At 34.7% G+C, this 15,703-nt stretch overlaps 2 protein-coding genes across 5 annotated transcripts in view; one reads left to right on the forward strand and one right to left on the reverse strand.

Annotated features, from left to right (window-relative positions):
- Positions 1-15,703, reverse strand: part of LOC128231301 (soluble guanylate cyclase gcy-35-like) — a 106,416-nt gene that overhangs the window by 11,208 nt on the left and 79,505 nt on the right. For all 4 annotated transcript variants that reach the window (XM_052943941.1, XM_052943938.1, XM_052943940.1 and 1 more), the window contains exons 8-11: positions 14,589-14,735; positions 11,846-12,008; positions 7,657-7,766; positions 5,631-5,720 (exon numbers count right to left, since the gene is read on the reverse strand). In XM_052943941.1, coding sequence (XP_052799901.1) covers positions 5,631-5,720; positions 7,657-7,766; positions 11,846-12,008; positions 14,589-14,735 — 510 coding nt within the window. The remainder of the gene's footprint in view (positions 1-5,630; positions 5,721-7,656; positions 7,767-11,845; positions 12,009-14,588; positions 14,736-15,703) is intronic.
- Positions 47-4,588, forward strand: LOC128231302 (fibrinogen-like protein 1). The gene is made up of 4 exons (XM_052943942.1): positions 47-196; positions 511-811; positions 1,219-1,331; positions 1,795-4,588. The coding sequence occupies exons 2-4, from the start codon at positions 591-593 to the stop codon at positions 2,664-2,666; spliced, it is 1,206 nt and encodes a 401-aa protein (XP_052799902.1). The 5' UTR covers positions 47-196; positions 511-590; the 3' UTR covers positions 2,667-4,588.

Consider the following 15,703-nt stretch of genomic DNA (forward strand, 5'->3'; position numbering starts at 1 on the left):
ATACGGTTTAATGTACTTTACCCACAGAGCATGTGTTTTAAATTTCATTAAATTCTGAGAGCCAAGTAAGTTTTGTAAGTATAACAACATGCATCTGTTAAACCTCCAACATGTTGTATGTGGCATCTTGCTAATAATAGGATGATTTACAAGGAATAACAACAAGTTTTTGTGGATATGCATCATTTCTCTGACAGTAAGTGTTGTGTATAGCTTCCATTTAAGACATATTTATTCATTTTTATGATCTTAACAGCAGAACATCTGATTTTATGCCTCTATCTGTCTGAGATATGACAAATGTGTTATGCTAATAACTGCACACATGTTAAATGAGTCTGTTAAATGTTTTGATGCTATTGTTTTTTATCAGTTAGAAAAATTGGCAGTATCAAAGGAGAAAATCTGACGACTTCAGTACAAGCTTTGTATTCTTTCCTGTGTCTGAAAAATGTATCATGACATCAGCTTCATTATGACAGTTAATAAAGTGCTTTACTTTTTATACAGATACTGTATCTCCTTAAAAAAGAACTCCTTTTAGTCTCCCTTGAGGAGATATAACAAGGGAGACAATTGAGGCAACAGCAATGAAGATGACATTGATTTTCGCCCTTGTATTAACTCTCCTCACATTGGAGGTGGGAAAGGTCTACAGTCAGCAGACTGGAAGCATTTGCACCACTCTGCAGTACCGATCCCTGCCCCCGGAACTACAAAATGAGCACCAATGTATGATTTTGGAGCGACTCCAAGAAGACTTTGCGGATGAGTCAAAAATACTTAAAACACAGTATGAAAACCTCTACAAGTAAGAAACTAAGCAAAATGTTCACTGATTTTTATATCATATTCACTATCAATATATTTCAAGCCATTTATATATTTGATGCATGAATATTTGTCTTCTATAACAAGTAAACCAGAAATATCTTATGCATGCAGAACCTGCCACCTCAAGTTCATGCTAATTTTAACTTAATAACCTGTTAAAGTACAATTTCAAAGTACATAGTTGAAGTGGATAAACATACAAACAGCTGAAAAATTGTGCCTGCCTTAGTATAAGTATTGTGATGAAACTTAAATGGCTTTAAGTAGAAATATCCTTATCAATGAAATTGGTTCGAGAAAATAAACTTGGGCGCATGTCTTTACGAGGTCTCATTTGATTTTGATTTTTATAATGAGTGATTATTACAATGCATTCCTTTGCAGCCTGGTGAACCAGTTTCAGACTGAGATGTATCGAAGCATTGCCAACCTGCGTCCACTCAATCGAGACAGTGTCAATGCCATACCAACTCTCAGAGATGTGCCGCTTGTCAGAGGTTTGCAAAATAGTACATTTTGTATAATGAAGTGTCTTTAAATCAACGCCTTCGTTAATTCAAATTCGTATAATAGAGTTAGAGTATAAGTCAGGCTTGTAAAAGTAAAACAAGTGCAATGTGGAGGCCAATACTTTTCTTAGACGGCCAAGGGTCAAAACTCAATAATTATTAAAGCATGAGTTATGAGCCATGCCCAACCATGCTGTTGGTAATAGGAGCATGTATACTATCTTGAATGTTTATTTAGTTACAGCCAAAAGCTTTTGCACAAGGCTGAAAATGATGCCATAAAATAGATAAGCTGATAGAACAACTGCCATTTATCTAACTAATTATGTTTAAAGACTGATATTAACTTAATTAATTATGTTTAAGGTGTAAGGTTATTTACATGCCCTCATTAGTGTCTTTGACAAATCTCTACTGGTACCATGGTATCATTTTGCTTTCTTTTTTTCAGACTGTGATGAGCTGTATAGAGATGGTATCACAAAATCTGGTGTCTACCCTATACGTCTTCCTGACAGACGTGTTGTCAACATTTGGTGTGACATGGAAACTGCTAACGGAGGATGGACAATTATACAGCGCAGGATTGATGGCTCAATCAACTTCACTAGGAAATGGGAGGATTATGCTTTTGGCTTTGGAAATGCCAATACAGAATTTTGGCTTGGAAACGAAAACTTATATAAGCTTTCTCATTTCAAAAACTACACCCTACGAATTGATCTCTGGGACTGGGATGGAAACCAAGCATATGCCGAATATGATACCTTCCGAGTCGAAAGTGAAGAAAAGCAGTACGCTTTGAGAATTGGAGAATACCAAGGTACAGCTGGGGATGCCTTGTTTCCTTACCACAACAACATGAAGTTCAGCACCATAGACGAGGACAACGATGAATGGACAATGAATTGTGCTCTGAAGGATCAAGCAGGCTGGTGGTACAAGGCCTGTGGATTCTCCACTTTAAATGGTTTGTACATTAAGAAACCCAACGAGAAAATAATGCCGGACGGAGTAATAAGAGGAATTATATGGTCCAAATGGAAAAATGACTTTTCATATTCGATGATGAGGGTAGAAATGAAGATAAAACCACTTATGATGGTCAAAGACGATAGGACTAGATCTAAAATGCCCAACAGTGCATTGGGTAAAGAAGCTACAACAGTTTCTACGGCAACTGATACTACATCAGCTAACACTCAACAACAAACAACTGAAACCACTACAACAGATGAAGGTTTGATTATGGAAATTCAGGACCAGACAACGACTGATGAACCTTATTACACGGGCGAATATGATGATTATGACACAGTGTGATGCAACAATACATAGGGTCATAGCTTGAATTCAGATAAGTAAGAAGACCCAAAGAGGTGTATGAGCATGAATTGTTTTATAAAGGGTGAAGATATCTGAATGTTGTGTTGTGTTTGCAATTAACATTTGTTTGGCCTAATAAGGGTACCCAAAATGTATACTGACAGTTATGACTGAGTTGATACGCATCTTATCTTAGAATGAGAGTGGTTATAATGGTGAAGTAAAAGAAAAAGTTTTACACGGAAGTACAGTTTAATGCCATTGGCTTGAACTATCAGCTCAATTTTCTTATTAGCTTGATGTACAATGGTCTGATTCTTGTCTTCTATATATGTTTATATAATGCACCAGTCAATTGTAACCACGGCCCCCCAAGGTCCGAGGAATAGCGGGGACTTTGACTTTCGGTCCAGCCAACCCTGGCTAGCGGGGTCGAACAGATGGTAAAATCCCCGCCAAATACCCACGCACCCCAGGAACCTTAGTAAAGGCCCATTCCCCGCTATATTTAAAGTGAAGACAAAACCACCGCATTCACCTGGCACTGCGGGGCCACCTGAAAGGTTAAAACACGGCCCATTGCCCCAGCTATCCCCGGTATACCCCCAGACCTGGGGGGGTCGTGGTTACAATTGACTGGTGCATAAGATAAGGTTTTTATGGCTTGATTTTGTTTGCTTCTATTTTTCCAATGTTCACTCCTTGTTTTGTTTGCTTTGCTCGATCCCACTCCAGACATATGAAATGAAAGGTTATTCTGCTGAACAGTTTGTGCTGTCGTTAGTTGAAACATGAACAAAATGTCAAACTTATGTCATTATAAATCTTGATGAACTTAGGTTTTATCAATAAGTTAACACTGTTGGAACCAAAGTCTTGTTGTTCTTGTTTTTTTATCATTGAAATGTGCTTCACTTTATGTGATATGTTTCCCCATTGTTGTATTAAACATGACTGTTGTGTATCATTTCATACTATTAATATTAAAGTGTTTATAATGTGTTCAAAAGTACAGAATTTGTACGTAATTGATTTTTGTGACGTTTATCGATTGTAAAAAGGTATAACATGGAAATATGAGATTCTGTCTGGCTCGCCCTTTTCATGAAATTTTCTGGTCATTTTCCCAGTGATTTTGAGCCAAGGGGGTTGGACTGTAAGAGTGTACATATGAAAAAAAAGGAATTATTTTGCTGTAGCATTCTGTGAAGGGGACCTTTGTCAGCTGTGTTGTATTTTAATTTTATTTGTACAGATATCATGCAACAAATAATTCATCTAAAATGTGCTGTTCTATCATGTTTGCAAATTTATCCAGTATTCATTATCCATTTATAATCTGATAATTGAATTAATATATGGTCTATATTTTAAATGGTTTTGTCAAGATTATAAAGTTTGTCTTTATTGCTGCTTAAATATGTAATTAATAATAATGTCAAATACATATGTCATGTGATTTTGTATATTGCTGTCAATATAAGTGATAATAATAAACATTTTACTTATAAATATATTCTAGCTTTCCTTCTCATATACGATTCTTTTTTCATTACATAATTTCAAATATTTTTCTCATGGAACAGTTCGGCAAATTCTCCATACATGTAATTTTTACAAGCATCTCCAGAATGATTACAAGATACATTAAATTTTGGAAAGTGAAGAAAAGTCTTTACATATTTATGGTTAATCTAGTAATAGCAATCCTAGTAGATTAACCATAAATATATATAAAGTTTTAAATATTTTGAGTTGAAAAAATGTGGGCCATTACTCAACAATATTCTCACCATCTAGAAATGATCCATGTCTCAGCCATGACAAAGGCCCATAAATGGATTTAATGTCTTTTCTTGTACTATCTAACAATTAAAGCTGTGTTATCGCTAAATGGTTCCAAGTATTGTCATTTTGGCCTCACATGTTTATAGATTCATCCAATATTGATTTAACACGCACATATGATGTACTGACACCTTTATTGTACAGGTTAATTACTTTTTTTTATTAACATGTTCTTCGTCATTGACCCTTCATATTCGTGGTAAACATGTCAATGAACTTTGTACATGTCCGATTTACCATAAGAGAAAACCTCTTCATAAATCATCATGTTTGTTCTGATTTCTTTTTTCTTTCACTATTGGAAAAATCAACTGTGGGTTGTTTTTAAGAAAACATAAATCACAACTGTTTACTCTACCAGAAAATGAGCTGATTTTGAATGATTAAAAACAAGATAAAACAGAAAAGAAAACAACAGATTCCTGTTATTGTCATCTAGAAGCTAACAGCACACAGGGAAGCTGGAATCAAAAACAAAATCACGACTGCAATTCATTGGAAAAACAAATCAACAATGTAATTTACTTGAAGTCTATGTCACCATTAACATACTGCAGTGCCAGTTTAGAGAGAAAACACTTGACAAGGCAAACAAACAAATGTATCAAGAAATCAGTGGCAGACATCAGAAAGATCTCAATTCATTTTAAACTCTTTACAGGCCTTGGAATGTCAAATTGTGAATGTTCACACACTTGCAAAAAGGAACCCAAGATAATTTTGATAGGGAACAAAAACCTGTTTCATGTTATTAGACTGAAAGGTGACCTTGGCTACTCAGTTCTGACCTTGCAGAAATTTGCTTACCTTTACAAAACTTCATGTACTGACCTCTAAAAATTCATTTTTTAATATCTTCACTGACATTGTATAGTTTTCTCACCTTATTTTTTCACAGTTACATAGAAAATCTGTAAAGACATATATAATTTACAAACATAAGCATGTTGACCTTTAAACTGACCTGACCTTGACAGCAACTCGCAGGAATGCAGCCAGATACCATAATATTATTCTGGTTTACCTTTCATACTAAAACAGTATATTATTGTTCTATCTATCTATAAGTACAGACACACATGTTCATTGAGTGACCTTGAAATTTGTACTGACCTTCACATTGACAGTGCCTCTTAGGACTGTTACCATATCTGTGCCCTTCAAACAAGCTTCACATGGTTCACTGATGTGAATACGCCCTGGCTGAAAATGCAAAGAAAATCATTAGTATATAATTACACCTCAACTTCCGTTCCTTAAATGAACTGCCTTTATAATTACACCTCAACTTCCGTTCCTTAAATGAACTGCCTTTATAATTACACCTCAACTTCCGTTCCTTAAATGAACTGCCTTTCTGCCATTGCAGTTTAATCATCCGATGAACGCAACATCTTCGGATATGTTCGGATCACTCCACATTAACCACCCCAACTGTGTTCATACCCTGATAATGACATCAATCCCCTAATTCAGTCCTTAAATATTTACACCTCAACTTCCGTTCCTTAAATGAACTGCCTTTCGGCAATTGCGTTCATCAATCGATGAACGCAACATCTTCGGATATGTTCGGATCGTAATTCATTGCATAACAATATACATGAAAGCTATTGATCTTGTTATTGGTTGTATTGTGTCTGCAGGTCCCGTAAAATATAGATCAACATTTTTAAAAGTGTAAGTTTATTATATTTTAAATATATTGGTACCAGAATTGTTTTAATTTTACGTTTTAAAGTGATTTCAAGTGGTTGATCTTTTCCCGCGTTATTGTGACGTCATTTGAAAAAAATGTTTCCGGTTATAGTCGGGTCGTTCTATTTACAGAATGGGTAAGAACGGATTACTGAAAGGTTTTCTTAAATGAAGTATTTTTTTAACAATTCTTGAATGAAATAATGAACTATTGGTGTAAATATAAGGAATGAATTGCGGGGTTGATGTCATTATCGGGGATATGAACGCAATTGGGTTGGTCAAAGTACGTGTGGAGTCCTTCAGACTCCACACACATTGACCAACCCAATTGCGTTCATACCCTGATAATGACATCAACCCAGCAATTCATTCCTTAAATAGAAGTTTGAGATTTGTCTTAAACCCATTTTAAATAATGTATCAAAATATATAAAAATCCCCCTTGTTTGTATTTCCCTTTGTGTATTATACCCTCATCTTGAATTTGCCTTCTCCAATTCTATTTTTTTTTTCAATCAAGCACCTTAAATGTTTCATTTCCTCACACAGGGAGCCCTTGAAAATGGGTTATTTGGCAAAGTGCATCAGCCAATAAATCCAGCACATTTTTATTTGATTTGAAAATAGAACATAAGTCAAGCCATAGTTCTTTTATTTACAAGATCAAGCACATTGTAAAGTAACCTTAAATCTACCTAACTTCAATCTACCTAACTTCAATGTGCTATCATCTATTTACAACCAATGTCAAGAAATTTATGTTGTTGGTGTATTGAGGGTTCTTATTATAAATCATACCAAACCAAATCAATAACCCTAGGTTCAACCAGTGTTATAGACAATAACTTAATAAATTATTTCTTTATCTAAAGATTGCATGAAATCAAACAGTCACACACTCCAACATGCAATTTTAGGATCAGACTGCAATTAGATCTTATCAGTCATGCAAAATGACTGGCATTTCGATGGTGTAAATATCATGTTCTTTTATACCTTCAATCATAACATTACGATTTTCCTCATAATATTTGACATCACAGTTATAAATTCGCCATAAAGTTATGAAATAGCAATGAATTTTGGAATGCAATGAAATGCATTGTATGTCTTTAGTCAAAACTTCCTCCTAATATCATGGCATGTATGTCTGTGCAAAAGGTTTGTCATTGTAAACCAAGTGGATGGACTTGCTACTCAATACGCCAATGGTCATTGTAAACCAAGTGAATGGACTTGCTACTCAATATGCCAATGGTCATTGTAAACCAGTGTACCAAGTTTCATGTTAATAGCCTTTAATACTGGTGTTTGAGCTATAGTCAACATTATTTCTTTTGCATGACCAAATAGAATTTCAATATCGTTTCCCTAGTTCAAATTATTTTATTCATCCGTATTTCTGTTATCATAATCAACTTAACAACTGCCGTCTTACGAGGCTGTAGGTCTGCATCCTTGAAGCTGTATTGACCGTGTCTCCAAAAAGGCAGTACTGTGGCATTCGACGACCAACCACTCCACCAACTACACTTCCTGTGTGCATGCCTGAAAATAAAGCAGTCATCAAATTGAGTTTTATTTTATCAGCCATTAAGTTTGAATTCTAACACAACTACTCGAATTAAAACAAGAGTTATTGCTCCCTAGTGCCGCCTTCTCATAAACATGTGTAAGATTGAATGAAGGTGTTTTGAGAAGAACTGCATTAATGATTAGTGGTTGCACAAAGTGTGAAGACAAAAATTCAAACTCTGAACTGCAGACAAAGATTTTATAGTACTGTTGACTGAGACCTTAGCTATTGACCTAAAAATAAATAAGGGTCACCTATTAGTCAAGGGCAACCTATACTTCCAACCTTGCGTTTTTTGAAGAAAAAAACGATTTGACTTTGCAGGAGGTATTGCTTCATCGCAGAAAAATTTCTGGGGATATATTTCGTGGTTCCAAAAGCAGTCGTACCCAGATCATCACATTCATCTGCTGCTACTGTGTATGACTTCTGCCAAAGACATGCACGCGGCATATCGCCATGATGCGGCTAACCCCGACAAGCAGGTATTTTAACAAGTGCCACGGATGTAAAAAGAATATAGTCAATTATACCATGCTCGCAGTAGACTTTTAGCCGATTGCGAGGGTAAACAATCTAATCCCCCACATTTGATTATTTAAGGACACTGGAAAATTGATTGTTTGTTAAAGCACTTTTGGGAGAAAGTTGATTGATACTGAAATATACCATTTGGTTTATTTATTCTTTTTCACGTCATTGTTGCAAAAGCAGAGGTAATTGTACATTTTTGTAAGTGTCGAAAAAATAAATAAATCAATTTAGTTTACATTTAAAAAATCATCATTGCGCAAAGTGTTTGATTAAATGTGATTTTTTATGTATGTTACTATTTAAGTTTTCAGAAAATCACGATTGAAAGCAACTGGGTTCAAACACACTTTCAAAGTTCATAGCGCATGGTTGAAGACCTTTTATCCTCATTTTCATGTTTAAAAAAATCTCTAATCATGACTTGGCTATTTTTAACCACCAATAATAAATATTATATAATCATACATAACAGTGTATTCAATATATTATTTATTCACATTCACAAAAGTTTAATGATGAGCTTTTGAAATTAAAATAAGCACGAATAAGGTGACAATAGCGTCTGAAAATAGTAACAAAGCATAATTTTCAAAAATCAAACCACGTTTTGAGTACGAATCAAGTGATTTGTAGATTATGGGTCGAGTTTGTACAATTTCAATAAAACTGACAAAAAAATAAAATATATTTATAGGGCGGAAAGAGAAAATTTAATAGCCTTCAGCAAATTGAAAACAGCCACCTTGATTACCTTAATCACTGTTAATTAACAATTTGCATTGCCGTGTATAGCATTGACTCGAAGCGGGTAAATTATAGAAATGACACAGTGTGTGATATGCTCTTTTTGTGATGTAAAATCACGGTTTGAAAAAAAAAATATATTAAAAAAAGAAGTTGCGGTGATTAGCAATATCTGCAAAATAAGTTGGAAATGTACCACTGAAGACAAGATTTAGGCTACAGACTGATATATCAATCAACCAACCATCAAACCAACTGACGTTTGCAAACTATAAGCCCTTTTTGTCAAAATGAAGCATACAAACTTTTTCTTACAACACCTGCTATTTTTTGTAAAACTCAGTTTTTGTGCCTCAATTTAAATTTGACATGACTGGTAACAATTTGTTCCTTTCCATTTTTCAAAAACTCTGGAAAGCATTAACTTTGGCATTTAGTTTGTATTAGTTTAATTACTATTATGTTCATAGAGGAGCTACCTTTATTTCAATTCTGGCATTTTTACATGTCATAACATTCAGGACGAGACACTCTTAGTAAGTGTAAACACATTAAGATTAAAAAGCCATCATTTTCCTACAACTTATATTTCATGTTTCACATAAATTTTCACTGTTCAGTTGGGAATCAAACTGACTAATTAGACCTATGTGCAAGAAATTTAGTTTAATGACCACTATGCTCCAGGTAATCTTTTTCAGTCATAAACTAGGGAACAAGCATGTAAGTTTTGCTGGTAACAAGCTTTAAACCTCACAAGATTACCTTGGCTGCTGGCAGAACTATATACCTTGAATACCATTAGAAGTAAAGACAGGATATAGACACATAAATTGTGAATAAAATGTTACTTTCTCAAAATCCAAAATTTTTGTTATAATGAAGTTATCTTTCTTAATGGCACAATATACTTGTACTAATTTGTACAAAATTTGACATCATCCGCAAAGATTACTTTTAACTTGGAACAGATAAGAGGAGGAAAATATATGTATTTTCATTATTGTCTAACCTAGGATTAAGCATTACAGGGGGCATAACTTTGGGGCTTAACCTTTTGACTAGTGCATTCGCCCCTCTCCAAGAATAACAAATATTTTGGTTTAATATGATGGAAGGGGGTTTGGCACTCTCCCATAATTTTTGTTACAATTGCTAGTCTGAAATGGTGCATATTTTATACCTTCTTACTCCTATATTAAAATAAAAAGTACACTTGGATGACTTTAGGGGGGACATGCCAGGTGCAAGATGCGAACAGTCTAATTGAAACTGGAACTGGTATCAACAGTCTTATTGAACCGCAGTTGAATTGAGACTGGTATGAACAGTCTCACTGAAGCACATTCAAGCTGAGACTGGTATGAACAGTTTCATTGAAATGCAATTAAACTGAGACTGGTATGAACAGTCTCATTGAAATGCAATAAAACTGAGACTGGTATGAACAGTCTTATTGAAGCACATTGAAACTGAGACTGGTATGAACAGTTTCTTTGAAACTGGGACTGGTATGAACATTCTCATTGAAACCAAACCAAACTGAGACTGGTGTGAACAGCCCCATTAAAACCAAATCAAACTGAGACTGGTATGAACAGTCTCATTGAAACACATTCACACTGAGACTGGTATGAACAGTCTTATTGAAACACATTCAAACTGAGACTGGTATGAACAGACTCATTGAAACTGAGACTGGTATGAACAGACTCATTGAAACTAATCAAACTGAGACTGGTATGAACAGTCTTATTGAAACTAATATTGGTATGAACAGACTCATTGAAACTAATCAAACTGAGAATGGTGTGAACAGCCTCATTGAAACTGAGACTGGTATGAACAGTCTCATTGAAACTAATCAAGCTGAGACTGGTATGAACAGACTCATTGAAACTAATCAAACTGAGACAGGTATGAACAGTCTCAATGAAACTGAGACTGGTATGAACAGACTCATTGAAACTAGTCAAACTGAGACTGGTATGAACAGTCTCATTGAAACTGAGACTGGTATGAACAGACTCATTGAAACTAGTCAAACTGAGACTGGTATGAAGTCTCATTGAAACTGAGACTGGTATGAACAGCCTCATCAAAACTAATGAAGCTGAGACTGGTATGAACAGACTCATTGAAACTAATCAAACTGAGACTAGTATGAACAGTCTTATTGAAACTGAGACTGGTATGAACAGTCTCATTGAAACTAATCAAACTGAGACTGGTATGAACAGTCTTATTGAAACTGAGACTGGTATGAACAGACTCATTGAAACTTATCAAACTGAGACTGGTATGAACAGTCTCATTGAAACTAATCAAACTGAGACTGGTATGAACAGTCTCATTGAAACTAATCAAACTGAGACTGGTATGAACAGACTCATTGAAACTAATCAAACTGAGACTGGTATGAACAGACTCATTGAAACTAATCAAACTGAGACTGGTATGAACAGTCTCATTGAAACTAATCAAACTGAGACTGGTATGAACAGTCTCATTGAAACTGAGACTGGTATGAACAGTCTCATTGAAACTAATCAAACTGAGACTGGTATGAACAGTCTTATTCGAACTGAGACTGGTGTATTGTGTACTTTTCCAGAAGGTATTTCTTTGTGGTTATTAGCCATCTCAGGTTTGATCTCCAGCCTTGGTACATTGTGAGTTATAAGTTGGTGGTGACAAAGCCAGAAAAGTAATGATTTCCTCCACAAACTTGGCATTCCCATGATATAACTAAACCCCACATAACAATGCACACCTATCCTTGTCTTCAGCTTATACTCTGTCTGCCATGGTTCAACAATATTCTTGGCTTCCTGTTGTAGTTCAAGAGAAAGCCCAGCAACATTGAAGGCGTGGTCCGGGTTCCTGTCTGGCACACCACCCGCTACCATGTATACTGCATCCCCCAGAGTCTCCACCTATGACATGCAAATGTTTTAAAACTTACATAAAATTTGAATAATTATGAAAAATGAACTGGTAACCTGAATAAGTATGGAAGATTTCCTTGAAGACAAATTGCACTCAGAGATAGTACTTTCTTCTATTATCTAATGACATGATTTTCATTGTTAGATGTGCAATTTTTATGACCATATTAGCGGCAAAGTTCACGGCTTCAATAAAATTTTGTGTTAATAAACTTATTTCAAATCAAACCATTGATTACATTTATTCATTAACAAATATAAGTGAACTTTTATAGAAAACCTCAAATGTGCAAGTCAGAGAATGGAAAAATGCAGCTTATCAGAATGAAGACATCCTGACTTCTTGTCAGTAAACGTGATTTGTCTTCAAGTTTGCAAGGTCATATTGTTGCAGTTGACTGTTTTTGCTAGGTTTAATATTTGATATGCAAAGATAAAATGTCAATCACTTTTAAACATGTGGTGTTTGAGATTTTTTTCTACATTATTTAGCCAAGTTGGAAAATTTGCAACATGATGGAATCATGAATATCAGACCATCCTTAAAAAAATGTTTGTTAGCAGTGGCTCAGCAAAGTTGAGCTTGTCTCCATTGAAATATTTGTCAACAAATATTTTTTTCAAATGAAAGAGGAGTTGCAGACATATAGAAAAATGGCAAAATACACTGAAGGCAACAATGACAGCATTGACCACCCCGAAACACAGCAGTGATATGAAAATGCTGACAGGGGTGAGGGGGGGGGGGGGGGAGGGCTTTGAGAGACAATGGAAATATCAACTGTACCTTGGAAAGACTGCTGCATAGCTATGAAGAATGTTGACAGGAACATTGACAGACACAGAAGTGCTATGAACAAGAGCTGTCACAGAAAGTGATAAATGCCCCATAGTGCCAACCTGTTAATTAGATTATGCAATTACTTATACTCAGGAACAGTTATCATAAACTTAGCATATGCAAGCTTTCATGAAATTTCACAGGAAGAGGAAGGGACCTGGGTCTTGAATGAAACATGTCCTCTTTATGTTACCCAAACATATGTACCAAATAATTTTAAAATCCTCCCTGCATGACAATGTAACAACCCAGACACAGAAAAACGGACGGAGGTGCGGATGGATGTGCGATTTCAATATGCTCACCTTTGGTAGCATAAAATGTCTCTACTGGACCAAATCACAGCTAAAAATCTAGATGGAGACACTGCAAACAAATATTTTTTCAAGGATGGCCTCAAAAGACTGAAAAAAAGTCTGATAGGGTTGTAAGTGAATGGAGGCATTAAAATTCCTGTTGATGCACTTTAAATGTCTGAGACACAAAAAACCTGCTTAAGGTTAACTAATTCACAGCATGCAAAAATAATCACATATAGTTTGCAGTCACATCATAAAACAAGAATAGAAGTCATTAAAGCATCATAGACTTAAAAATGTGCCAGACAAAAAACTGTGATCTAAAAATAATGGTTAAACAATTTACAAAACAATTTGATGGAATTCTAAATTACTCTTTCCTGTGTGAATTACAACAGCTATTCAATCTTTGCTGTCAATCACAATGTTGTTTTATTGCAGCTATCTTTCTGTATATCAAATAGTTAAAAAGCAAGGATGTTTACACTTGTAAAAACCTCAATTAATGAACCAGAGGATATATTTACAGATTCAATTTCTGGTAACACCCCAATCTTTATCTTGGATTAATGGATTTTGCAAAACAGCTTTTTATCAATTTTATAATTCTGCCAAACATAAGTTCTATTTAAGCAAGATAAGACATTTTTAGTATTATGATATCAAACTCATTCCTGAAAACTATAACAGTGCCCAGAATTAGTTCCAGAAAATAAATATTTTTTAACAATGGTCTTTGCTGCCTGATTTCAAGTTAGATTATCATAATAAGATTTGGATGCTGGCTAGACAATCAATCTCATAAACAAACAACAACAGACCTAGATAATAAGCATCTTTCGATGGAAAATAGCCAACCCATTACTGCATGTGCAGAAACCGGTATTGAGGCTTTCCTAGCGACCCGGCCATGCAGCATGCCCGATGGTCGGATTTTTTCATCCGCCCTGCATTCATGTAAATGATACGATTTCTTCAACACACTTTTTCTTGCATACCGAAAATTTAAATTTAAGTGCAATTTTGACGTTGGCATCAATAAAAGAATTAGCATGCGCAATTAGGTGGACATGAATGTCAAATAGTTCCCGTTTGATGTCGCTTTTTAAGCTTTTTATTTTGTATTTATTTTTCTGTTGATGTACATTGTTCTGACTCTGCTCTTCTAGATTGTCATATTTTCAATTTAGTAACATTTTAAATCTCATAGAATATTATTCTGAAATGGTGTGTAGATGAACTTGAGTCATCTTACCAAGGGTGGGTAAGACAGAAATTTACCATTAAATGTTGTTGAAGGTTGAAAACTGAATAAACAATCCTTTATTTACCTGTATATTTATGATAATGGAATTTCTGTTATTAATGATGATCAGTTTCATGATTAATGATTACATAGTCATTGTAGTTATATCTATTCCCGTGTACCTTAAAAACATCATATTTGTCAATGATTTTGTCGAACAATATGAAAACTCTGTTGATGATGTTAACGATCTCCATCGGAGTGGCAGAGGAGCAGACGTCACCAAAACCAACCATGTAGGTGAACATGATTGTCACATTGTTGAACACCTGAAAGTATAGATGAGATGAGACATTAGAGATAGTAGATAGTGAGAGTGGTCAAGTGGTATAAGAAACAGGGGTTAAGGTTGCGCTTAAATGCTACTATTTTATGTTTGGACATTAACTGTTTTATGTCCTCCTTTTGAAGAGTGTCAACACTTTTTAAGCAAAATTACACAAAAGACAATTGCATCCAACATTATATTTTCCTCAACACCAGGTTTAAATAAAAACAAATTAAGCTGAATTGTTAAAGCGATTAAACCTGTATAAGCCAAAAATTATTTAGAGTCATATAATATTATGATAATGAAAGCACTGAAAGCATTGAAAGGCTAGGCTCGACAAGCGTGATTTTACTTTTTTTACCATGCTGATAACAGGTAGAAAATATCGAAACCAAAAAATATTTTGAGGGGCCTCAAACTGTTTCCCTATAAATGCCTGACATAAACTAAGAATAGGTAATGTAAAGTGATTAGTTTTATTACAAATAGCTATTTCATGACAGTAACTGATAAGCCTATAGGACCTAAAGATATGTGAAAGCATTGCTTATACATTTCATGAGTTTAATGCTATTGTAAAGTTTATTAAATGAATTAAATTGGCAGAGGAGGTTTTCAGACTATAATTAGTAGATAAAATAAAGCCGGGTCTTTCAGTCAATACCTTTCATTTTCAGCGTGATAATCTTAACTGTCTATTACTCTTGGTACCTCATCAAGATTATTTCCTTCCGCTTTTTTTCAAATTCCCATTAACATTGCAATCTTATAAACATATTCAAACAAAGTGATCTTTATATTCGCACTATTTCAAACCGCGTTACTCCGTAACATTCCATTTGGTAACCTAATGCATTAAATTTTTAACATGCCATGTCAAAAACTTGATTACAATTTGTGGTTCTAAAAATGAAAAATTCCTGCCATGGAGTTGGGTAATATGCCAAAAGTATATACATTGCCATT

This window comes from Mya arenaria, chromosome 4 (assembly GCF_026914265.1).
Source record: "Mya arenaria isolate MELC-2E11 chromosome 4, ASM2691426v1".
NCBI lineage: Eukaryota > Metazoa > Mollusca > Bivalvia > Myida > Myidae > Mya > Mya arenaria.